The 27,070-nt window shown below is 48.9% G+C and overlaps 1 protein-coding gene across 2 annotated transcripts in view; it reads right to left on the bottom strand.

Moving 5' to 3' along the window:
* The window catches only part of LOC115459021 (BTB/POZ domain-containing protein KCTD3-like), a 112,228-nt gene that overhangs the window by 23,865 nt on the left and 61,293 nt on the right, over positions 1 to 27,070 (bottom strand). For both annotated transcript variants that reach the window (XM_030188882.1, XM_030188881.1), the window contains exon 6: positions 5,198 to 5,278. In XM_030188882.1, coding sequence (XP_030044742.1) covers positions 5,198 to 5,278 — 81 coding nt within the window. The remainder of the gene's footprint in view (positions 1 to 5,197; positions 5,279 to 27,070) is intronic.

Below are 27,070 nucleotides of genomic sequence, written 5' to 3'. Positions count from 1 at the left end.
GGGACAAGGATCCCTATGAGTGAGTCCATCTCTAAATGAGCTCCCCAACCGAGGAGAAATTCATCTGTTGTTGGTATATTTTCAGGCTGAGGAATTTGGAATGGTAGTCCCAGAGTCAAATTGGATCTAATGGTCCACCAGAACAGAGAGTGAACTAGCTCTGTAGACACTCTGATGACATCTACTAGATCTCCCGTAGCTTGGCACCACTGGGATGCTAAGGTCCATTGGGTGGATATCCTGTGAAGGTGTGTCATGGGTGTCACAAACTGTGGAAGCCATGTGGCCCAACAACCTCAACATCTGCCGAGTTGTGACCTGCTGCAAGGTTTGAACCTGAGAAGCCAAGCGACTAGAGTGTCTGCTCTCGGCCCTAAGAGAAAAGCTCGAACCTATTGTGTATTGAGCAGGGCTCCAATAAATTCCAATTGTTAAGCAGGATGAAGATGGAACTTGGGGGTAGTTTATAATGAATCCTAGTAGCTCCAGCACCCGAATAGTCCTCCGCATGGACTCCCAAGCACCATCCTCTCTCGTGCTCTTCACCAGTCAATCATCGAGGTAGGGAACTCATGGACTCCCAGTCTGCATAGCGAAAGTTTGGCTATCACTAGACATTTGGTGAAGCCCTGGGAGCTGATGTGAGGCCAAAGGGCAACATGCAGTACTGGTAGTGATGTGTTCCCACCTGAAATATATATGCATCCTTTAATTCCAGGGAGCATAGCCAATCGTTCTGCTAAATCATGGTTAGGTGCCCAGGGAAATCATCCTGAACTTTTCTTTGACCAGGATTTGTTCAGGGCCCTTAGGTCTAGGATGGGATGCATCCCCCCATCTTCTTTTGCACAAGAAAGTACCTGGAATAGAATCCTTGCCCTTCCTCCCATGGTGGAACAGGCTCAAGTGCATGGGCCTTCAAAAGGGCGGAGAGTTCCTCTGCAAGTAACTGCTTATGCTGAAAGCTGAAGTAATGAGCTCTTGGCTGGCAATTTGGAGGCTTCTGAAGCCAATTGATGGTGTATCTGAGGCAGAATATTTGAAGAACCCAACAGTTAGAGGTTACCAGGTGCCACTTCGTAGAAAAACTTCAGCCTCTCCCAACTGGCAAGTTGTCCAGGATGGACATTTTTACAGCGGCTATGCTCTACTGGAGCCAGTCAAAACCTTGTCCCTTGCTTCAACTGGGAAGCAGCAGGGGCCTTAGGTGCACGCTGTTGACGAGAACGAGAGTACTGGGGCTGAGCCTGAACAGGCTGATGAGAAGAGGTGGCGTATCTACATCTCTGTGGGTAGTAGGTACCCCTCCTAGACTTGCCAAAAAGACCTCCTAGATGAGGAGGCTGATGCAGAAGGGGCCTGGCGGGAGAGAGAAGAGATGATATCAGTGTGTTTTTTTTATTTGGTTAACGACCACTTGAAATTTCTCTCCAAAAAGGTTATCCCCCAGCATGGGGCATCCACCAACCTCTACTGAACCAACTGTTCCAAGTCAGAAACACGCAGCCATAAGAGTATGCGCATTGCTATATCTGCACATAGATCCTGGATGCCACATCAAAGGTGTCATAGGCGCCCTTGGCCAAGAACTTACGACATGCCTTCTGTTGCTTGACTAACTGGTATACCTATCTAGCCTGCTCCGGTGGGAGACAGTCCACCAAGTCCAACAACTTGTGCACCGAGTAAAGAGCTGGTACGATTGTATACGGGACACGAGCATTGAGACCTGGAACATTGTCCTCCCCCCCAAAAAAAAAAAGAATCCAAGGTCCTAGCTTCTCTGTCTGGGGGTGCTGAGGTATAGTCTCTAGAACTCTTGGCTCTCTTGGGAGTGGACTCCACCACCATGGAACTGTGAGGCAACTGGGGCCTATCAAAACAGGTGTGCTGTGGATCCAATACATTGCGTCGATCTTCTTAGGCAGGGCAAGGACCAACAGAGGGGACTCCCAGTTCCTATCGAGGACTTCCTTGAGCACCTCTTGGAGAGGGACAGTCACAGCCTCCCTAGGAGCAGACTTGTAGTCCAGGATTTTGAATATCTTAGCACTGGGCTCGTCCTCCACTTCCAAAGTGGAATAGCCTCAGCCATTTCCTTTACAAAAGAGGGGAACGAAAGGCTCTCCAGAGGAGACTTTCTCCTTTCAAGTGGAGGAGAGGGTTCAGAGGGAATTCCATAGGACTCATCTGAGGAAAAATACCTTGGATCCTTCTCCGACTCCCATGAGCGTTCCTCGTCAGTATCAGATAGAAACGCCTCATGGAAGGGCTCGACTTTGAGAAGCAATGTCCACAAGAGGGGCATCGAGAAACCGGCTCCCTTCTTGACTTCGGCAAAGTTTCCTCCACCGACGTTGAGGGGGGTACCAGCATAGGTGGTAGTCGAAACCGGGGCTGCATGTGGCGCTGAAGGCCACACTGCAAGCTTATGGCCAAGAGAGGCTGCATCAGGCAGAAGGCAGGCGCAAGCACCCCCGATACTGCTGCACACTGCTGCAAAAGACCATCCAGCAGCTCAGGGAGCAAGGCCTGGAGATGCTCATCGAGGGCTGACACCGTGAAAACTTGGAGTGTCAGCTCCAAGACAGGCTGCAGAACTGACAGAGCCGAGATGGGAGTCGGGTCCTGGCTACTTGGAGACAGATGCATAGGTACCTCCTGAATAGAGGGGGCGCAATTCTCCCATTGCTGACGCTTCTCAGGTGCCGAATTCCTCAACGCCCCAGAGCTCCTGATACCATGTGTCGAGCATGATTGATGCCGATGCTTCTTTGCCTTTGCCCAAAGCTCAGCGTCAAGATTGCTTGGTGCCGACGAGGACGACGTGAATCCTCACATCACCTTTGGGTCAGGTCTGACTCTGGCCGGTCCCAGGGGCTCTGTCCAGTAGTCGGCATCAAGACAGGAGGATATCCACCTGACGCACTACTACTCCCAGTGTCTATGGGTCTCAAAGCAGCCATATGGACCGATGCTCCCGATGCAGTCTTCAACGCCGCAACCTCAATGCCAACGTCGAAGATTCGGACCTGGCTCCAAAAATCTTCTCACGTTGAGCCTCTCTGAACACCTGAGTCCTCTTCTTCATCCGAAGGCAAAGGACACAGTTGGCAGGGCCATGGTCTTGCCCTAAGCACTGAAGACACCAAGAATGGGTGTCTTTGTCGGAGATCATCCGATTGCACCGGGAACAGTGCTTAAAGCCACTGGGAGCTTTAGTGGACACGGAAGGAAAAACTTACAAAGTCAAATCAAAAGACGCAATGGTGCCTGAAAAAAGGGGCAAGGTATCACGAAAAAAATCACAGGAAAGACCCGACTGGAGCCTATGCCTAAATGCAACCTAAGACACGGAAAATAAAGGAAACTTAAAAACAGACAAAAAGAACTAAAAGTATACGGGAAGAGAAGGGGACAAAGGCCTAACAAGGCACAGCGAAAAATCACAAGAAAAGCTGCTCTTCCAAACCGGGAATGAAGAGAAACTACAGAAGCAGTCTTTTCCTCACCGCAGTAGAAAAACAACTGCGGTAACCGTGCCCTCGCTGCAGGCAGGAAGGAGCATAGTGGAGCATGTCTCACACTCTACAAAGCTCTGTAAAGCTTGTTATAAGCTCCGGATCAGGCAACGTGGCGCTGTGTTACCTACTTATGAGAATAAATGGCCTGCTTGTCCTCGGAGAATCAAATTTACTTTCATACTTAACATTTTCTCTTACATAACTGTACAAAGAGTATGTACCACTATGGTAAAAAAATGGTAATAGTAACCAAGATTATCTACTTTTACAGTCATTTCAAAGCATGCGGTTTGAACTGAGAAAATTAATGACAGAGAAATATACATCTCTACTGAAACTAAGTTAAAGACATTCATACGAGTCATTCTTGTGGCTTTTCATCCATTTTTTCTCCTGGGGGGGGGGGGGGGGGGGATGGAGAAGCTTAGTAAATAAGGCCCTTAATGTTGGCATTTACACAATGAACACAATAGGTGTAATTTTATTTTATTTAATTTTTTTATGAATTTTCTACATTTACATTCATGCCATTACACAAATATATGAAATTCTGAAAATACCAAATCATTTTTCCCACTTTGGAAAAAATTAAAGAGAAAAAAAAAACATAGGAAATTGTTTTCTATTATTTTTTGTCCACAATGTAGTGATCCAAGTACTAGGAAATATATTTTAAAACAAACATTACTACATTAATCTAGGAGCAGAAGGAATTCTGGAATACACAGCCGAGCAACATAGCAATCTGGGATGGCCCCAACTTATTCTTTACTATTAACAAATTCCAATAATTTCCCAGGTGTGAAAAAAACATAATTTGTGGAATTCAAAGAGACGATACATCTGCAAGGAAGTTCCTCCTAATTTAAGAATTCTTGGTTTTAATGCCAAAAATTTTTTTTTTCTTTTTTGAGTGTCACTTGAAAAATCCGGAAACATCTGAATCTTTGATCCTAGGAAAAGGGCATGAGTGTAGTTTTATAAGTGTTTTATGCACAGAAATGGGTATTTTTATGCCCAGGGCAGGCATGCATGCATAAAAGTATGCACTGTTGTTACATGGCATATAATTTTACACTGTACAAAGGAAGCCCCATCCTTGATGGTGGAGGTTAGGTAGAGTTATGAGATATGCACGTATCTCTGTAAACTTCAGAGCAAAAGCTATGACTATTTCAGAGCAGATATAACTTTGGCCAAGGGCTTCTGGGGAGTCAATTTTATAAAGGCAAACAACATATATATTATTTTTGTAAAACAGGAGCAACATATGCACCTGTTCATAGATTAGGTGCCCCTTTATTTTTTTTTTAGCCTTCTATAGGGACAGTTTTCAATAACCATTTTCTGCATGAAAACATGTTTTACAAGGAAACAAGCAGGCAGGTGACTCACAAGATCCAGCACAGAATAACAAAAAGAAGCAAATTGCCAAAAAGCTTTCATAAAAAGTTAAATTTATTCACCACAAAATCTTAAATGTATGAGCCCGACATGACCACATTTTGCCCCCCCTAAAGAGCTGCATCAGGGACTTGATATACCAACCCAGTGGTGTAGTTTAAACAATTCCACCTATTGGACCTGAAACAGCATCTTTCTTGAGAAACAGCAGCAGCACTTCGTTGGAGGTTGGAGCTAGGAAAAGTATTTAATAAAAGAAAATGGAGTACCTGGAGAAGGCAGGTAGCCATGAAAGAGAACACTGCCACATGATGAGCGCTCTAGTTCTTCACATAACAATAGTCTTCTCACTTTAGGAACATAAATAAGTACAATTTTAACATACAAAATGCCCGACAGAATATCCCCAACTGTAGGGAATTTTATTTACATAGAATTTTCCTATTAGGGGAAACCACTTAGAAAGATCAAGATATGACAATTTATATGTATTGTTACCAGGGCTGTTCACTGATTCAAATTTTTAATCACATGACTGACCACGATTAACATTTTTAATCGCGGGATTAATCGCAAAAATGGGCTTATTTTTGAAAGAGAAGGCCCATCTTTCGACACAAATTAGAAGATGGGCGTCCTTCTCACAGAAACGTCCAAATCGGTATAATCGAAAGCTGATTTTCGACGTCCCCAACTGCACTCTGTTGCAGGGACGGCCAAAGTTCAAGGGGGCGTGTCAGAGGCGGGACTTGAGCGTGCCTAACACGCAGACGTCCTTGACCCATAATCGAAAAAAGGACGTCCATGACGAGTACGTGGACGTTTTCACCCAGACCTGTTTTTCTTATGACTAAAGCACAAAAAGGTGCCCAAAATGACCAGATGACCACCGGAAAGCTTCGGGGATGACCTCCTGTTACTCCTCCAGTTGTCACTAACCCCCTCCCACCCTCAAAAAACATCTTTCAAAATATTTTGTGCCAGACTCTATGCCAGCTTCAGATGTCATACTCAGGTCCGTGACAGCAGTATGCAGGTCCCTGGAGCAGTTTTAGTGGGTACAGTGCACTTCAGACAGGCAGACCCAGCCCCATCCCCCCCCCACCTGTTACATTTGTGGAGGAAACAGCGAGCTCTCCAAAACCCACCACAAACCCACATCTAGGTGCCCCCCTTCACCCGTAAAGGCTATGGTAGTGGTGTACAGTTGGGGATAGTGGGTTTCGGGGGGCTCAGTACACAAGGTAAGGGAGCTATGTTTCTGGGAGCAATTTATGAAGTCCACTGCAGTGCCCCCTAGGGTGCTCGGCTGGTGTCCTGGCATGTCAGGGGAACCAGTCACTGCAAATGCTGGCTCCCCCCATGACCAAATGGCCTGCATTTGGTCATTTCTGAGATGGACATCCTTGGTTTTGAAAATCGCCGAAAATCAGAAAAGTCCATGTCTAGGGACAACCAAATTTAAGGATTTGGATGTCCCTGATGGTATTTTCGAAACGAAAGATGGACGTCCGTCTTGTTTCGAAAATACGAGTTTCCCCACCTCTAGATCACGACGTTTTGTGAGGACCTCCAAATCAAAACTTGGACGTCTCTGTCGAAAATGCCCCTCAAAGTGTTCTCCTCACATTTTCACCTGTATAGTGCAAAATATGGACTGCAGATGTCAATTCTCAAAACTGACATTTTGTACTTCAATTACTAAACTGAAAATAAAATAATTTCTCTTACCTTTGTTGTCCAGTGATTTTATTTTTCTAACCATCTTTGTCTCTGGTTCTGTTCCTCTGTCTGTGCTATGAACTTATTTTGAGGGCCTCCTCTCTCCTATTACTTTTCCCTGCTCCTCTCTTCTTCATTTCTTCCCCTATAACATCTTTCATATTCATTTTTCTGCCATTTTTCTTCCTCCTTATATCTGTCTTGTTTCTACTCCTTCCCTTCCCTTTCACCCATGGTCACCATCTTCTCTCTACTACTACTACTATTTAACATTTCTAAAGCGCTACTAGGGTTACGCAGCGCTGTACAGTTAACAAAGAAGGACAGTCCCTGCTCAAAGGAGCTTACAATCTAATGGACAACATGTGAAGTCTCCTCCCCTCCATGGGCACCATCTCCTCTCTTCTATCTTTCCCTTCCTCTCTATGGGCACCATCTCATCCATCCCTCTTCTTTTCCCTTCCTCTCTATGGGCGCCATCACACTTCTCTTCCCTTCCTCTCTATAGGCAGCATCTCATCTTATTCTTTCCCTTCCTCTCCACTGGCACAATCTCATTTCCCCTCCCCCGAGGAGCTCCTGCAGCTTTTCCTCTCCAGCTGCCCCGCATTCTCTCCTACCCCTCCCCTTCACACACCACAACTTTTTCTTTTCCTTCCTACCCTCCTACATATATGTTTCTCTCCTACTGCTGGTCCTCCTCCCTCCCTGATGCTCCTGCAGCTTGTTCTCTCCTGTCGGCCACACACCCGCCTGCCGCACACCAGCAGCCTTTGCTCTGCTGGCACCATGCTCTCTGGCATCTCATCCCACCCCTGCCGCACGCGGCCCTCCACACTTGCCTTGTACACATTGCAGCATTAACCACACGCTGCTCCGCTGTTCTCTGTAACCAGAACCCTCCCTCTCTAGCATCTGACTCCTGCAGCAAGAAACTGGAAGTTTCATCAAAGAAGGCGGGATGCTAGAGAGAAGTGGAGCAGCGTGTGCTTAATGTTGCTGTGTGTGGCAAGTTCGGAGGGTGGTGGGCAGGAGAGAGCTGGGTGGCAGGAGAGAAAAGGCCACCGGTGTACATGGCGGGTAGGAGAGAACTAGAGAACAGGAGCACCAGTGAGGGAGGGAGGCAACAGTAGGAGAGAGCAGAATGGCATGATTAATCGAGTAAAATTATTTGCATGTTAAAAATATTATAAAGCTGTAGACTGCTCAGTGAAAGAAATCATCCATTTTGGATGAACTTTTCCTTCAGTAAAATATTTCCCCACTCATGGTCAGTACAACCTTGGTAGACAACATTTTGACAGCTAAAGGGACAAAACTTTATGGCTAGCACTCCAACTCAATGACTTTATGAACAGGGACTACCAAGGTCTTTTTTTCTTGCTTACTTGTTGAGGCTTAGTTCCATCTGATTTGGGGCTGATAGTTTGCTTTCTATCCCATTTGTCAATTTTAAATATTTTTGTTTTGTCTAATAGTTGATTTGATTTTGTTTTACTTTATTTTGTTCATTTTGATTTTTCTATCTCTTTCCTTCCCTGCGGTTTCAGTTCAAAGCAGCAGCAGCAAAATATAGTGCATTCTGATCCCCCCTCAGCTCTGGAACCATGGCCCTGAAATAGTATTTACTTCTCCTAGGCCTGGGCTAATGGCAGGTATCAATTTTTAGACTCCAAGGCACATTCTATCACTTATAATAAAATATATAAAACACTGGATTATAAAATCAAAATAGTCTAACTGTGTTTTTCATTTCCTTCTTTCCTTGTTGCCCAATGCCAACAGTAGAACAACAGCTTAAGTGCTTCGATAAAAGCAGAGCTAGAGGGGGGAGGGGGGAGGGCAGTACACAGTGAAATATACATATTTAAAACCCATTTTTATTACATTATTTTTTCTGATCTCGGATCGTGGTTCACTTAACCCCCATTATGGTGAGCTGTCTGAATGATTTGCAGGCTCTACTTCATGATGTGAAATTATTGATTTTTGGTCTCTCTCTCTCTAGAGAAGCATATTGTGCAACATGACTATTATACACAAAGGCTTTTTCACACATACTTGCCTGTGGATTTGCATAAAATGTTGCTTCTAAAATTACCCCCGCATACAAGGGCACACGGACAAGCATGTCAATACTTGTAGGCAACTGGGGTGTACTCATGTTCAGAGAAGGTCAGCGTATTGATTTATATGCAGTCATTATAAAAACGCATACATTGACAAGTATGAATGTATGCATATTTACACCAGCAAATACATGGGACTTTATTACAGTTCCCATTTCTGCAGTTTCTGTAGAGCAATTTATAAAGACACATAGGTGCCTTATAAGTGCAGTTCTATAACACAGGTGTCCACATTTATGTGGGCATTACTCATGCAATGTTTTGGATAGTAGCATTTACACACATATATACACACACATATCTGAGTAAGTGCTAGCAGCATGTCTAAGTGCTATTCCGCAAATACCTGCTTAACTTACAGAACAGGTATTTATAAGGGGGCATACACAGGAGCACAGCATGGGTGGAACCGAGGTGAAGCGCCAACATACACCCATAACTTATAGAATACTGTAATTTACATACATCCCTGCTGCATTTATGTGACCACACTTACAGTAGCTCTATGGCTGCTTGCTGCTATAATTTGCTATATTTCTGTCCTCCTGTTGACTTTAATATTTTTGTGCAAAAATTGACTATTCAATGAGGGTAACTATTTCAAGAACTGTACCTGAAGCTCTTCTTACTGCAGAGTTGACTGAGGTTTAATTTGGGTCCCACTATACCTGGTACGTAGTAGAATCTGTCTAAGGGAGGAGCTGCTTCCTGGAGAATTGGGAATTCCTGAGAAGCACTGCAAGCCTGAAAGCTAAGCTTTTCTGAATTTACATATTTTCTGATTTTTGTGTTTGGTTTGATTCATAGATTCTATACTGCTCTCTTACCTGTGTGTCTCTCTCTAATTTCTTCCTAGAACATTGCTGACTTTACCTCCATCTATCCTATAGAAGAAAAAAAAAAAAGAAAACGTCTTTCCTCTCACTTGCAGAGTTGCTGCTATAATTTCATTCAATGCAGTATTTGTTGTGCCTTAGTCCCAAGGAGAACCATCTGGAACCGAAGAACTTGCCCCATCTGTCTCCAAATATCAGCTATGAAAGAGGAAATCAACAACCTCAAGAAGGAATTAGCAGCAATTAAGGAAATATCTAGGTCTACCCAATTCCTAGCCAATTTACCACCAGAACTGCCTCAGAGAATAAAGCAACAGAGGAATAGATGGGTCTCAGTAGGCTGATAGATTATAACCTGTGTCGCAGAGGCATTCACCCTGTCAACCTTTGCTCCTATATAATTCATTTGCTGCACTGGAACATGATGATGAACAGAAAAAAAAATACTGAGGTGGAGTCAGAAGTCCAGCAGCAAGAGGGGTGCTATCCAGTCTTTTGCATTATGACTATCTCCCAGTTGGTAAGCGGTTATACGTGTGTGCCAGATGCAAAGAGCTCCTAGCTCTTAGAGAACTGGTCCGTTCAGTAGCAGACTTGGTGGACCTGATGGAGACAGAGAGGTACACAGAGGAGACCTAGAGGAATGTTGTAGAGAAGTTCCAACTCCAGTCTGGCAGCCCCTGAGCTGCCTTGGAGAAGGGAGGTCTCCTAGAAGGAGAGCATCACTCTGGTGAAGTAGGAAATACTCCTGTAGCCAGGACCTACCCACCAGGGGATGTACTATCCTCTAGCACTGAAGATATGTCTCCAAAAACTTCAGCCCAGGAGGGAACTGTTAGAACAGCTGTTGCAGTTGGTGATTTGATCATCAGGCATATAGATAGCTGGGTGGCTAGTGGACATGAGGATTGTCTGGTGACTTGCCTGCCTGGTGAGAAGGTGGTGGACCTAACAAGTCATCTAGACAGGATCATAGATAGTGCTGGGAAGGAGCTGGCTGTCTTGGTACACATGGGTACCAATGAGACAGGAAAATGTGGGAGGGAGGTTCTAGAAGCCAAATTTAGGCTCTTAGGTAGAAAGCTGAAGTCCATATCCTCCAGGGTAGCATTTTCAGACATGTTCCTCATTCCACGCGCAGGACCCAAAACGTAGACAGAGCTCCAAAGTCTCAATGCGTGGTTGAGACAATGATGCAGGGAAGTGGGAATTAGGTATGTTAGGAACTGGGAGACATTCTGGGAAAAGGGGAAACTGTTCCGAAAGGATGGGCTCCACCTTAACTGGGATGGAACCAGGCTGCTGGCGCGAACTTTTAAAAAGGAGATAGAGAAAATTTTAAGCTAGAATAGGGGGGAAAGCCAACAGTCTCCCAGGAGCCCAGGGAAAATCCACTGCTTATTTCTGGGATAAGCATCATAAAATTATTGAGCTTTTCTGGGATTTTGCCAGGTATTTGTGACCTGGATTGGCCACTGTTGGAAACAGGATACTGGGCTTGATGGACCTTTGGTCTGTCCCAGTGCGACTGGTAGCGCTGTAGAACTACATTAGCAGCGTTTTTTTGTTATAAATCATATGGTGACAGTAAAATTTAAATCTGCATATTTTAGAAGACAGACAAGAGAGAGGAGATATGTTAGAGGCATTTAAATACAAGAGGCAGGCTTCTTTCAATTGAAAGGAAGCTCTGGGACAACATAAGAGACGTTGAAAGGAGGTAGATTCAGGAGTCGTCTATGGAAATATTTCTTTATGGAAGGGGTGGTAGATGTGCAAAACAGCCTATCAATGGTAAAGCGAAGATACTTACCTGTAGCAGGTATTCTCCGAGGACAGCAGGCTGATTGTTCTCACATGTGGGTCAACGTCCGTGTCGGCCCAGGAATCGGCAAATTTTTGCAAGCAAAAAAGTAAAGTTTTGCCAGAGTCTTCTGGCGCCCGCGCATGCGCGGACTGATTTCCCGCCCGTCGTGTGAGCACTTCTCCTCAGTTAAATCCAAAAGTATATACAGAAATAAATAACAACTCCAAAAGGGAGGTGGGCGGGTTTGTGAGAACAATTAGCCTGCTGTCCTCGGAGAATACCTGCTACAGGTATCTTCGCTTTCTCCGAGGACAAGCAGACTGTTTGTTCTCACATGTGGGGTATCCCCCTGGCAAGGAACATCCGCTATCCGCTGCTGCACAGAATAATCAAGGTCAGAGACACGCAGCCGTGAGAGTCTGCACATCACTATACCTTGAGCAGCGATCCTGGATGTCACGTCAAAAGTGTCAAAAGTACCCCTGGCCAGGAACTTGCGACACGCCTTGTGCTGCCTGACCATCTGGCGAAAAGGCACGGCCAGCTCCGTAGGGAGTGTCTCAACCAAGCTGGACAGTTGACATATCGAGTCCCGCAAGTGTACGCTCGTGAAGAGCTGGTATGACTGGATCTTGCAGCGAGCATAGCGGCCTGATACGTCTTTCTCCCATAAGAGTCAAGAGTCCTAGCTTCTCTGCCTGGGGGTGCCGAAGCATAGTCTCTAGTACTCCTGGCTCTCTTGAGGGTGGAGTCCACCACCATAGAATTGTGGGTAACTGAGACCACATCAACCCAGGTTCACCGTGGATCCGATACTGGGATTCAGCTTTTTTCGGGACCACAGGGCCAGACAGAGGGGAGGAACAGTTTCGCATAAGGACTTTCTTCAGTACCTTATGCAGAGGAACTGTCACAGCCTCTTTAGGTGGAGAAGAATAATCCAAGACCTCGAGCATCTCAATCCTGGGCTCATCCTCAACCTCCACAAGGAAGGGAATAGCCGTAACCATTTCCCGGACAAAAAAGGAAAAGGACAGACTCTCCGGTGGAGACAGTCTCCTTTCTAGTGGAGGGGAAGGATCAGAGGGAATTCCAAAGGACTCATCAGAAGAGAAGTACCTGGGATCCTCATCTGACTCCCACGAACGCTCCTACTCGGTGTTGGATAAAACCTGAGTTAAGGTGCTTCGACACTGGACCTGCCTCGACACCGAGGAACGATGTCCTCTATGGCAATATTGAGAGGTCGATGCCCTGTCCGACTGCGGTGAAGCTCCCTTCACCAATGTCGAAGGGGAGTCGACCTGGGTGGTAGCCGACGCCGATGCTGCAGGAGGCATCACGGTCGGGGACCTCACCACTGGTAAAGGGCCAGACACCACTGCAGCAGATGGTACAGAAGGCGCAAGCACCCCTGACACCGAAGCTGACTGACGTAGCAGTCTCTCCAGAAGTTCTGGAAACAAGGCCCGGATGCACTCGTCGAGAGCTGCCATCGGAGAAGGCTGCAGGGTCGGTGGGACAGGCGGTGTCAGAATCCGTAGAGGCTCGGGAGCGGGCATCGGGCTGCTAGGAGACCGACGCATCAGCACCTCCTGTATCAAAGGTGAGCGATCCTCTCGGCGCCGACACTTCTCTGGTGCCGACTCTCTCAATGTCCCGGAGCTCCCGGTACCATGCGTCCAAGGAGGACGACGACAGTGCTTCTTAGCTTTCACTCGACGCCCGTCGAGACTCCTTGGTACCGATGAGGAGGACGTGGAATCCTCACACCTCCTCAGGCCCGGGTCCGACAAAGGCCTGTCCCGGGGGGCCTGCATAACAGGAGGCCTCAAGGCAGGTGGAGACCCACTCGACGCCTCACTACTCCCAGCACGAGTTGGTCTCATAGCAGCCATTACCTCTCTCCCCGACATCGATGCTCCCTTCAATGTCGACGCCACCGACCTCGGTACCGATGTCGAAGGACCAGACTGAGCCCCAAAATGTTTTTCACATTGCGCCTCTCGAGACATTTGGGTCCGTTTCTTCATACGAAGACACAAACTACAAGCGGCTGGGCTATGGTCAGGTTCAAGGCACTGAATACACCAGGCGTGGGTATCGGTACCTGATATAGTCTGGTTGCACCGCATACAACGCTTGAAGCCGCTGGGAGTCTTCGATGACATGGAAGGAAAAACGGCTTGGACAAACTCAAAAGACGCCATTGTGCCTAAAAATCAGAAAAAAAAAACACGAAAGAGAAAAGGGGAGAACCTGACTGCGCGGCCTAAGGCCGCTACAAAAAAGAAAAAAACTAAAGGGAAAACTACGGGAACCTTATTTTTTTTTTCTCTTGTGAAGAATAAAACAAAAAACATAAGCAAACAAAATCGTAAACAACTCTTCCTGGGCCTGAGATGAGCAGAAAACGAACGCTGCCGCACCTCAACGCGGAGAAAGAAAAACTGAGTAGTGCTCACGCAACGGGCAGGAAATAAGTCTGAGCACCAGAAGACTCTGGCTAAACTTTACTTTTTTGCTTGCAAAAATTTGCTGATTCCTGGGCCGATGCGGACGTCGACCCACAAGTGAGAATTAGCAGCCTGCTTGTCCTCGGAAAATGGAACAGACACAGATAGTATCTGAATTCAAAAAAGCATGGGAAAAATACAGAGAATCTGAGGGAGAGGAAGAGATTGTAGAGCTTAGCAGATGGTGTACGTAGGCAAACTGGATAGGCTATATGATCTGCAGTCATTTTCTGTTTATGATTTTAACAAAATCCTATACTACCTCTTACATGCCTTCAGCTTTACATTTCAAAACCTAAAACATGTTGTGTGAGAAGAAACTGAGGGGGCGTCTGACCTGTATCTCAACAGAAAATTTAAGGCAGCCAAGATATTAGGTCCTCCCTTACCTCCTGAATGACAGTGAATGATACATACCTGTAGCAGGTGTTCTCCGAGGACAGCAGGCTGATTGTTCTCACGACTGGGTTGACGTCCACGGCAGCCCCCACCAACCGGAACAAAACTTCGCGGGCGGTCCCGCACGCAGGGCACGCCCACCGCGCATGCGCGGCCGTCTTCCTGCCCATGCGCGACCGTTCCCGCTCAGTTGAATGACAAGCAAAAATGATGAAACGCAACTCCAAAGGGGAGGAGGGAGGGTAGGTGAGAACAATCAGCCTGCTGTCCTCGGAGAACACCTGCTACAGGTATGTATCATTCACTTTCTCCGAGGACAAGCAGGCTGCTTGTTCTCACGACTGGGGTATCTCTAGCTCTCAGGCTCACTCAAAACAAGAACCCAGGTCAATTGAACCTCGCAACGGCGAGGACATAACAGAAATTGACCTACGAAGAACAACTAACTGAGAGTGCAGCCTGACCAGAATAAATTCGGGTCCTGGAGGGTGGAGTTGGATTTACACCCCAAACAGATTCTGCAGCACCGACTGCCCGAACCGACTGTCGCGTCGGGTATCCTGCTGGAGGCAGTAATGTGATGTGAATGTGTGGACAGATGACCACGTCGCAGCCTTGCAAATCTCTTCAATAGTGGCTGACTTCAAGTGAGCCACCGACGCTGCCATGGCTCTGACACTGTGAGCCGTGACATGGCCCTCCAGATTCAGCCCAGCCTGGGCATAAGTGAAGGAAATGCAATCTGCTAGCCAATTGGAGATGGTGCGTTTCCCGACAGCGACCCCTATCCTGTTAAGGTCGAAAGAAACAAACAATTGGGCGGACTGTCTGTGGGGCTGTGTCCGCTCCAAGTAGAAGGCCAATGCTCTCTTGCAGTCCAATGTGTGCAACTGACGTTCAGCAGGGCGGGTATGCGGTCTGGGAAAGAATGTTGGCAAGACAATTGACTGGTTAAGATGGAACTCCGACACCACCTTCGGCAGGAACTTTGGGTGAGTGCGGAGCACTACTCTGTTGTGATGAAATTTGGTATACGGAGCATGAGCTACCAGGGCTTGAAGCTCACTGACCCTACGAGCTGAAGTAACTGCCACCAAGAAAATGACCTTCCAGGTCAAGTACTTCAGATGGCAGGTATTCAGTGGCTCAAAAGGAGGTTTCATCAGCTGGGTGAGGACGACGTTGAGATCCCATGACACTGCAGGAGGCTTGATAGGGGGCTTTGACAAAAGCAAGCCTCTCATGAATCGAACGACTAAAGGCTCTCCAGAGATGGCTTTACCTTCCACACGATAATGGTAAGCACTAATCGCACTAAGGTGATTCCTTACTGAGTTGGTCTTGAGGCCAGACTCTGATAATTGCAGAAGGTATTCAAGCAGGTTCTGTGCAGGGCAAGAACGAGGTTCTAGGGCCTTGCTCTCACACCAAACGACAAACCTCCTCCACTTGAAAAAGTAACTCTTTTTAGTGGAATCCTTCCTAGAGGCAAGCAAGACACCCTCAGACAGACCCAATGCAGCGAAGTCTATGCCCTCAACATCCAGGCCGTGAGAGCCAGAGACTGAAGGTTGGGGTGCAGCAACGCTCCGTCGTTCTGCGAAATGAGAGTCGGAAAACACTCCAATCTCCATGGTTCTTCAGAGGACAACTCCAGAAGAAGAGGAAACCAGATCTGACGGGGCCAAAAGGGCGCGATCAGAATCATGGTGCCGCGGTCTTGCTTGAGCTTCAGTAAGGTCTTCCCCATCAAAGGTATGGGAGGATAAGCATACAGGAGGCCGGTCCCCCAATGAAGGAGAAAGGCATCCGGCGCTAGCCTGCCGTGTGTCTGAAGTCTGGAACAGAACAGAGGCAGCTTGTGGTTGGTCTGAGAGGCGAAAAGGTCCACCGAGGGGGTGCCCCACTCTCGGAAGATCTTGCGTACCACTCTGGAATGGAGCGACCACTCGTGCGGTTGCATGACTCTGCTCAGTCTGTTGGCCAGACTGTTGTTTACGCCTGCCAGATATGTGGCTTGGAGGAGCATGCCGAACTGGCAAGCCCAACGCCACATCCCGACGGCTTCCTGACACAGGGGGCGAGATCCGGTGCCCCCCTGCTTGTTGACGTAATACATTGCAACCTGATTGTCTGTCCGAATTTGGATAATTTGACAGGACAGCCGATCCCTGAAAGCCTTCAGTGCGTTCCAGATCGCTCGGAGCTCCAGGAGGTTGATCTGAAGATCCTTTTCCTGGAGGGACCACAGTCCCTGGGTGTAAAGCCCATAAACATGAGCTCCCCACCCCAGGCGAGATGCATCCGTCGTCAGCACCTTCGTGGGCTGTGGAATTTGGAATGGACGTCCCAGGGTCAAATTGGTCCGAATGGTCCAAGTGAAGTGCGGCAACTGGTGGAGAGGCGGATGACATCTTCTAGATTCCCGGTGGCTTGAAACCACTGGGAAGCTAGGGTCCATTGAGCAGATCTCATGTGAAGACGAGCCATGGGAGTCACATGAACTGTAGAGGCCATATGACCCAGACGTCTCAACATCTGCCGAGCTGTGATCTGCTGAGACGCTCTGGTCTGGGAAGCCAGGGACAGGAGGTTGTTGGCCCTCGCTTCGGGAAGGAAGGCCTGAGCCGTCTGAGTATTCAGCAGAGCTCCTATGAATTCCAGAGACTGGGCTGGCTGGAGATGGGACTTTGGGTAATTTATCACAAACCCCAGCAGCTCCAGGAGGTGAATAGTGCACTGCATGGACCGGAGAGCTCCTGCCTCCGAGGTGTTCTTGACCAGCCAATCGTCGAGATATGGGAACACGTGCACTCCCAGCCTGCGTAGATACGCCGCTACCACCACGAGGCACTTTGTAAACACCCGTGGGGCAGAGGCGAGCCCAAAGGGCAGCACACAATACTGAAAGTGCCGTGTGCCCAGGCGGAATCTGAGATACTGTCTGTGAGCTGGCAGTATCGGGATGTGAGTGTATGCGTCCTTTAAATCCAGGTAACATAGCCAATCGTTTTTCTGTATCATTGGCAGAAGGGTGCCCAAGGAAAGCATCCTGAACTTTTCTTTGACCAGGAATTTGTTCAGGCCTCTCAGGTCTAGGATGGGACGCATCCCCCCTGTTTTCTTTTCCACAAGGAAGTACCTGGAATAGAATCCCTGCCCTTCCTGCCCGGGTGGTACGGGCTCGACCGCATTGGTGCTGAGAAGGGCGGAGAGTTCCTCTGCAAGTACCTGCTTGTGATGGGAGCTGAAGGATTGAGCTCCCGGAGGACAATTTGGTGGCAGGGAGGCCAAATTCATGGCGTATCCGCACCGCACTATTTGGAGAACCCACTGGTCGGAGGTTATGAGAGGCCACCTTTAATGAAAAAATTTTAACCTCCCTCCGACCGGCAGATCGTCCGGTACGGACACTTTGAGGGTGGCTATGTTCCCATGGATCCAGTCAAAAGCCCGTCCCCGGCTTTTGCTGTGGAGGCGCAGGTGGCTGCTTAGGCGCACGCTGTTGACAAGAACGAGCGCGCTGGGACTGTCCCTGTGCCTGACGAGGCCTTCGGGCCGGCTGGGTGTACCTACGCTTGGTAAAGGCATAGGGCGCAGCCTGCCGGGTCCGGGAAAAACGTCCACCTGCTGAGGCGGATGCTGAAGGCGGCCGGTGGGAGAGCTTGTCGAGGGCAGTTTCCTGCTGATGCAGTTGGTCCACCAGCTGCTCGACCTTCTCGCCAAAAATATTATCCCCCCGGCAAGGAACGTCGGCCAGTCTCTGCTGGGTGCGGTTGTCCAGGTCAGAGGCACGCAGCCATGAGAGCCTGCGCATCATTATACCTTGGGCCGCAGCACGAGATGTCACAGGTGTCATATATACCCCTGGACAGGAACTTTCTGCACGCCTTCAGCTGCCTGACCACCTCCTGAAAAGGCCTGGACTGCTCCGGCGGGAGTTTGTCAACCAGGTCCGCCAGTTGCTTCACATTATTCCGCATGTGGATGCTCGTGTAGAGCTGGTAAGACTGGATGCGGGTCACGAGCATGGAAGATTGGTAGGCCTTCCTCCCAAACGAGTCCAGAGTGCGAGACTCCCGCCCCGGGGGCGCCGAGGCGGTATCCCTCGAACTCCGTACCCTCTTGAGAGCAGAGTCCACGACCACCGAGTCATGAGGCAATTGGGGCTGCATTAACTCTGGGTCCGAGTGGATTCTGTATTGGGACTCTGCTTTCTTGGGGATGGTGGGATTAGATAATGGTCTCAACCAGTTCCGAAGCAGTGTCTCTTTGAGGACATTGTGCAACGGTACCGTGGAGGACTCTCTAGGTGGTGATGGATAGTCGAGGACCTCGAGCATCTCAGCCCTCGGCTCATCCACAGAGACCAAGGGAAAAGGAATGCAAATAGACATATCCCTGACAAAGGAGGCAAAGGAGAGGCTCTCAGGTGGCGAGAGCTTCCTCTCTGGTGAAGGAGTGGGGTCGGAGGGAAGGCCCACAGACTCCTCTGAGGAGAAATATCTGGGGTCCTCCTCCTCCCTCCACGAGGCCTCTTCCTCGGTGTCGGACATAAGCTCGTGCAGCTGAGTCCTCAACCGGGCCCGGCTCGACGTCGAGGCACCGAGGCCTCGGTGGTGTCGTCGAGCAGTGGACTCCCGCACCGGCGGGGATGAAGCTCCCTCCATCGACTTCGACGGGGACTCCACCTGCGTGGCGGTCGAGACCGGCGCCGCAAGCGGCGTCGGAGTCCTCGGCACCGGGCTAGAGCTCGCCGGCGCCACAATCAACGGCGCCGAGGGGGCAAGAACCCCCGGCGCCGGCACAGTCTGGCGCATCAGCCCTTCCAGGATCCCCGGAAGGATGGCTCGGAGGCACTCGTCAAGGCCCGCTGTCGGGAAAGGCGAGGGGGCCGGTAGAGGCGTCGGTGCCGGAAGCTGTTCGGGTCCAGGAGACTGCACCGAAGTGCTGGGACCCTGACGTGGCGGTACCTCTACTACAGAGGGGGACCTCTCCTCTCGACGCTGTCGCTTCCTCGGCGTCGACTCCTCTCCGGCGCCGGGAGCATTGATGGCGACCGATGACGGTGCTTCTTCGTTTTCTTGCGGTGCCCGTCATCGGCGCTTGGTGGAATGGAGGAGGAGAAGGTCGATCCCCCTCGGCCTCGAGGGACCGGGTCCGACAGGGTTCGGTCCCGAGGGCCCTGGGTAGAGGGAGTGACCGGGGCCGATTGCCCACCGACGCCCCCGCTAAGAGACGAGGGAAAATCAAGTTCAGCGCGTTTTTTTTTTTTTTTTTCAAAAGAAAACTAAAGAGAAACGCGGCAACGAAAAAAATAAGAAGATTCGCGAACAACGCGATCCGGTTTCCGGGGCTGACAGAGAGAGACGAACACGGCTCTCTCCAGCGCGGAAAAGAAAAGACTGAGCGGGAACGGTCGCGCACGGGCGGGAAGACGGCCGCGCATGCGCGGTGGGCGTCCCTGCGTGCGGGACCGCCCGCTAAGTTTTGTTCCGGTTGGTGGGGGCTGCCGTGGACGTCAACCCAGTCGTGAGAACAAGCAGCCTGCTTGTCCTCGGAGAACACTTTATACATGTGCTTGCTCAATGCCATCTAAGAGACTATGTAAATTTTACTAAGGTAACTATTAAGTCAGCATGTGCTATAATTTTAATTATCCATTAAATTACCTTTAAACCATTGGAGTAGATGTCCATTGGAGGGATAAAGGCACCACACTTCCTTAAACCCCCGGTGGTTGCTGTCCCCCTCCCTCTCCCCTGAATATAAAACCAGCAAGGGATTCCAGGCTCTATGACAGCTTCAGGTATTATGGTGATTATGGTGATTCTTAACAGAGCAGCACACAGGCCTGAGGAATAACCTAATGGTTAGTGCAGGGCCGTCGGGGGGGGGGGGGGGGGGGGGCGGGGCTCAGGGCCGGGGTCTCTCTCTCTCTCCTGCTCTTGACGGGAGCCGGGTGATCGCGTCCCGACAGGAGCAGGAGAAAGAAACACCGGCGCCGGGCCCTCTTGGAGGTTGGAAAGGACCCAGAGGAGCAGACATTGCAGGTCTTTCTATAGCGCTGCTGTTCACTCTCTGCCCATTGCTTGCCAAGCGACTGCTTTTCCTCTCAGGCCTCGCATGCTCGGTTTTGAAACACAGCATGCGCTGAGAGAAAAAGCAGCCGCAGGGGCAGGCAATCAGCAGAGTGAAGAGAAGCGCTGGAGGAAGACCTCTTCTGCTGGCGGGGCCTCGGGATCCCCACCAGCCAAGGTACTGCAGTTGTGACAGTGACCGCAGCAATGATCGTTGGAGGGGGAAGGCGGTGGCCCTGCCCCAGGCCCAGTTCGATCTCTCGGTGGTCCTAGATTAGTGGACAGAAAACCAAGGGACCCAGGTTTAAATCCAACCAGCACTTTTTTTTTAATTGTGCGCCCTCTAAGGACAGAAAAATACTTACCATACCTGAATATTTAAGACATCTGCAAGCCTGACGGCTATTGAAGTGGTCTACACTCAGACACAACAGATATTTTTCTGTTCCTGGAGGGATCACAATTAAAAAATAAATAAGAAAATCACAAACAGCTGAAGTGGGATTTGAACTGAGTTTCTTAACCAACTGCTCTAACCATGAGGCTACCCCTCTGCCCTGCATGGATGTCTGTGTGGCAATTTACAAGATGGACGTTCTTATGCTGCCATACAGATGTCCACATCTTTTGTTTTCTTTCCCCCATTAATAATGTGTGCATTAAAGTTTGTATGTTTGCTGCTGAACTGTAGCGCTCTAGAAATGTTAAGTAGTAGTAGTATTCTGTTCTAAAATACATGCGAGAAGGACATCAATATTCCGAGTTGGCGTACTTTCTAAAATGCCACTCCTCATTACTATGTGATGTGATAAGAGAAAACTCTCTATGCCAATATACTAGGACAAAATCTATGACATCCAATTTATCCATAAATAAAAATAAAAACAAAAAATAAAGCACAAAAAGTGACACCTCAAAATAGAGGAAGAATACATACAGACACAAAGAATATTGGAATAAAACTATCTAAATTGCTAAAACTGTGCTGAAAAATTGTCTAGACCCCAGCTGCAATTCAAAAGCTCTCTCATAACACCTTCAAGATATGACTAGAAAATCCTTCCAACAAGCAGCTAGAAAGAAAATCAGGAGATAACCAAAATCAAGAAACAGAAAGAACTGCAAATATGAAATAAAAACTAACTCAGAGCAGGGCCGCCGAGAGACTGGGCCGGGCCCGGGACAAGGCCGCCCCTGGGCCCCCCCCCCAGGTCACGGCTGCTCCACCCGCCACCGGGCCGGGCCCCTGCACTATATGTAAATCCTTCAAGAGGTAGTGTGTCATGATTTAGGCTCTACACTTTTTCTGATGTTTTGGTGCTTCCTCAGTAAGGTCAAAACACAATCTCTCCACTGCAAAACACTATACACAAACTTGTGCAAAAACCCACTCATAACCTTACCAAACCATAACAGCACTAATTCCAAGGACAGGACGAGCTACAACCTTATGCATGGAAAGGCAGCACTATAATTACACCGGGCTCTAAAACACCAGTACACAACCTAATGAAAAACAAAACAAAAAGGGCTGCAAATACTACACACTAGCAGAATACTGTACCTTATCACACATGAAAAACACATGGCAACAGATATGACACAAAGAACTAGAAATAAAAAAAAATATGAAGGCAAAATACTGAACTAGAAAGTTACCTGAAGAAGTCAGACTCAGCATGCAGCAATACTAGAAAAATTGAAACTTACATGAAAAACATCACAGATACACATTTCCAAAAGCTGACATAAAAAATTCTGAATAAAATACTTTTTTCTACCTTTGTTGTCTGATCATAGTTTTTCTATTCGCTTTGGTCCCAGTGTCTTCTGTTTTATGCAGTGTCTTCTTTCCATTTGATATTTTTTTCTCTCACCATGTCCACCATCCTCCTGTGTCCTTATGCGTCCTGTCTACCATCTGTAGCCCTGTCCCTATCATTCCTCCAGTTTCAGCATCTGCCCTGAAAGTATTCCGATCCAGCCCTTAAATTCAGCAATTTCCCCTCCATCCATGAGCATTTCTCCTCACTCCCCTCCATCCATGTGCATGTACTTCCTGTCTTCCCTTCCCTCCATCTATGTCCAGCATTTCTCCTCTCTCCCTTTCCCTCCGTGTGCATCTCCTTCCTTTGTCTTTCCTTCCCTTCATCCTTGTCCAACATTTCTTCTCTCTTCCCTGCCCTCCACTCCATCCATGTCCAGCATTTCTCCTCTCTTCCCTCACCTCCATCCATGTGCATCTCCTTCCTGACTTCCCTCTCCAGTAAATTTCCTCTCTCCCCTGCCCCTCCAATCATCCATCCATGTTCAGCAATTCTTCTCTCTCCCCTGCCATCCCCTCCTGTCCAGCAATTCCCCTCTCCCCCTGCCCTCCTATTCAGCGATCTCTTCTCTCTCCCCCATGCCTCTACCCTCTTATCCAGCGATCTCTTCTCTCCCCCATGCCCTCCCCTCTTGTCCAGCAATCTCTTCTCTCTCCCCCTGCCCTGCCTTCCCCTCTTGTCCAGCAATCTCTTCTCTCCCCTCCTGTCCAGCGATATGTTCTTTCTCCCCCCTGCCCTCCCCTCCCTCCGAGATCCAAGGCCCCCCTCCCTCTCTCTGAGATCCAAGCCCTCCCTCCCTCCAAGATCCAAGGCCCCCCTCCCTCCCTCTGAGATCCAAGCCCTCCCTCCCTCCGAGATCCAAGGCCCCCCTCCCTCCCTCTGAGATCCAAGCCCTCCCTCCCTCAGAGATCCAAGGCCCCCCCTCCCTCCCTCTGAGATCCAAGCCATCCCTTAGAGATCCAAGGCCCCCCTCCCTCCCTCAGAGATCCAAGACTACTACTACTACTACTACTACTATTTAGCATTTCTATAGCGCTACAAGGCATACGCAGCGCTGTACAAACATAGAAGAAAGACAGTCCCTGCTCAAAGAGCTTACAATCTAATAGACAAAAAATAAATAAAGTAAGCAAATCAAATCAATTAATGTGAACGGGAAGGAAGAGAGGAGGGTAGGTGGAGGCGAGTGGTTACAAGTGGTTACGAGTCAAAAGCAATGTTAAAGAGGTGGGTTTTCAGTCTAGATTTAAAGGTGGCCAAGGATGGGGCAAGACGTAGGGGCACAGGAAGTTTATTCCAGGCGTAGGGTGCAGCGAGATAGAAGGCGCGAAGTCTGGAGTTGGCAGTAGTGGAGAAGGGAACAGATAAGAAGGATTTATCCATGGAGCGGAGTGCACGGGAAGGGGTGTAGGGAAGGACGAGTGTGGAGAGATACTGGGGAGCAGCAGAGTGAATACATTTATAGGTTAGTAGAAGAAGTTTGAACAGGATGCGAAAACGGATAGGGAGCCAGTGAAGGGTCTTGAGGAGAGGGGTAGTATGAGTAAAGCGACCCTGGCGGAAGATGAGACGGGCAGCAGAGTTTTGAACCGACTGGAGAGGGGAGAGGTGACTAAGTGGGAGGCCAGCAAGAAGCAGATTGCAGTAGTCTAAACGAGAGGTGACAAGGGTGTGGATGAGGGTTTTGGTAGAGTGCTCGGAAAGAAAGGGGCGGATTTTACGGATGTTGTAAAGAAAGAAACGACAGGTCTTGGCGGTCTGCTGGATATGAGCAGAGAAGGAGAGAGAAGAGTCAAAGATGACCCCAAGGTTTCGAGCGGAGGAGACAGGGAGAATGAGAGAGCCATCAACAGAAATAGAAAACGGGGGGAGCGGGGAGGTGGGTTTGGGGGGGAAAATGAGAAGCTCGGTTTTGGTCATATTTAGTTTCAGGTGGCGTTGAGACATCCAGGCAGCAATGTCAGACAAGCACGCTGAAACTTTGGTTTGGATGCAAGGTGAGATATCAGGGGTAGAAAGGTAGATTTGGGAGTCATCAGCATAGAGGTGGTAGGAAAAGCCATGGGATGAGATTAATGAACCAAGGGAAGAAGTGTAGATAGAAAAGAGGAGGGGACCAAGAACAGAACCCTGAGGTACGCCGACAGGCAGAGGGATAGAAGTAGAAGAGGATCCACCAGAGTGAACACTAAAGGTGCGGAGGGAGAGGTAGGAAGAGAACCAGGAAAGGACAGAGCCCTGGAATCCAAGTGAGGACAGGGTATCGAGAAGTATGCTGTGATCGACAGTGTCAAAAGCAGCGGAAAGATCAAGAAGAATGAGGATGGAATATTGACCTCTGGATTTAGCCAGTAATAGGTCATTGGAGACTTTAGTAAGCGCAGTTTCGGTTGAGTGGAGAGGGCGAAAACCAGATTGTAATGGGTCAAGAATAGCATGTGAGGAGAGAAAATCAAGGCAGCGGCGGTGAACAGCACGCTCAAGTAATTTGGAGAGAAAAGGAAGGAGGGAGATGGGTCGGTAATTAGAGGGACAAGTAGGGTCAAGTGAAGGCTTCTTAAGGAGAGGTGTGACCACAGCATGTTTAAAGGAAGCAGGGACAGTCGCAGTGGAAAGTGAGAGGTTGAGAATGTGACAGATAAAAGGAATAAGAGTAGGAGAGATGGCATTAAGAAGGTGGGTGGGAATGGGATCAGAGGAACAGGTGGTACATTTTGAGGAAGAAAGGAGAAGTGTAGTTTCCTCAATAGTAACTTCAGGAAAGGAGGAAAGGGAATGAGGGGAAGGAGAGAGAGGGGAACGGACTAGTGGAGGGAGAGCTGGTGAGGTAGAGAAAGCAAGGTTTATCTTTTGAACCTTGTTGTGAAAGAATTCAGCAAGGGTCTGAGGAGATAATGAAGGGGGAGTTGGGGGAGGGGGCACCTTGAGGAGAGAGTTCAATGTGGTGAAGAGAAGTCGAGGATTAGAGCCAAGAGAGTTGGTCAGTTGGATATAATAATCCTGTTTGGCACGTAAAAGAGCAGATTGGAAGCAGGTCAGCATGAACTTAAAGTGTAAGAAATCAGCAAGGGCCCGAGATTTCCGCCAGAGGCGTTCGGCGGAGCGGGTACAGGAACGTAGGTAGCGGATATTAGAAGTCAGCCAAGGTTGGGGTTTTGTACGCCTTACAGGGCGGGTCATCAAAGGTGCAAGAGTGTCTAAGGCAGAGGATAGAGTATTGTTGTAAGAAGAAACAGCCTCGTTGACAGACGTGGATGGTGCCACAGTAGAGAGGAGGTTTGAAACATGGGAGGATAGAGATGAAGGGTCAATGTCGTGAAGATTCCTAGATAAATTAGATAGGATAGGACAGGACTGGGAGGGAGGAGATTTAAGTGTGAAAGTTATAAGATGGTGATCAGAGAGGGGAAGATCGGAGGCAAGGAAACTAGAGGGTGAACAGTTGGAGGAGAAGATGAGATCAAGACAGTGACCATTTTGATGAGTGGGGGAGGTGGAGCATAGTTGGAGATTAAAGGACGACGTTAAAGCGAGTAACTTGGAAATATAAGAGTTGGAAGGATCATTAGCAGGAATATTAAAGTCACCAAGGATGAGAGAGGGGGAGGAAGGATCATGGAAGAAGGCAAGCCAGGCATCAAAGTCACTGAGAAAGGATGAAAGGGACTTATCAGGGGGACGATAAATGACCGCTATTCGAAGAGGCAGAGGAGAGAAAAGGCGGATAGAGTGGACTTCAAAGGAGGAAAAACAGTGAGATTGAGGTGGAAGAAGGGGTTGAAATCTGGAGGAGGGAGAGAGAAGTAGTCCAACACCGCCCCCACGGCCAGCAGAGCGAGGAGTATGTGAAAATAGATAACCGCCATGGCACAGGGCTGCGACTGAAGCAGAGTCATCAGGGCAGAGCCAGGTTTCTGTTATGGCGAGCAGATGGAGGTGACGCGAGATAAAGAGGTCCTGGATATAGGGGAGTTTGTTACAGATAGAGCGGGCATTCCATAGGGCGCAAGAGAAGGGCAGAGAAGAGGAGGGGAGTAGAGGAATAGAGATGAGGTTAGAGAGGTCACGGTGAGATCTGTAGAGTTTGGATAATAGTTGGTGAGGAGGGCCAGGATTGGGATTGATGTCACCAGCTGAGAGTAAGAGAAGGAGTAAAAGAGAGCGGAGGAGAGTAGGAGAGGTGTGGCCACGAAGGCGTCGAAGGCGAGAGGTATTTAGGTGGAATGGGGAAGGCAAAATAGAGGGAAGAAAGAGACGGAGATTAAAAGCCAAGAGGGAGGAAGAGGGTAGGAGAGAAGGTGAGGTGATGAAGTCAATGGATGGGAAGTGAGTTCCTGTAGCGGAGAGAGGTAGGGGGTGAGGGAAAAGATTAGGAAGGGACAGAGCTAGGAAGAGAATGTGAATAGGGGCCATAAATGATTAAGGTACTTTAGCAACTGGAAAAAGATTAGATACCTAGAGCGGAGGCCCTGAGTGGATCGGGGTGGACCTGGGTGTCACCCCGGAGAAGGCTGTAAGGATATGCAGATGAGCTGCAAGTCCTCCACAGCACCTGAAAGACCCCCCTCCCTCAGAGATCCAAGCCCTCCCTTAGAGATCCAAGGCCCCCCTCCCTCCCTCAGAGATCCAAGCCCTCCCTCCCTCGGAGATCCAAGACCCCCTCCCTCCCTCCCTCAGAGATCCAAGCCCTCCCTCCCTCAGAGATCCAAGGCCCCCCTCCCTCCCTCTGAGATCCAAGCCCTCCCTTAGAGATCCAAGGCCCCCCTCCCGCCCTCCCTTCCTCCGAGATCCAAGGCCCCCCTCCTTCCCTTCTTCCGAGAACAAAGC

This window comes from Microcaecilia unicolor, unplaced genomic scaffold (genome assembly GCF_901765095.1).
Source record: "Microcaecilia unicolor unplaced genomic scaffold, aMicUni1.1, whole genome shotgun sequence".
NCBI lineage: Eukaryota > Metazoa > Chordata > Amphibia > Gymnophiona > Siphonopidae > Microcaecilia > Microcaecilia unicolor.
This window is presented reverse-complemented; position numbering and strand designations above follow the sequence as displayed.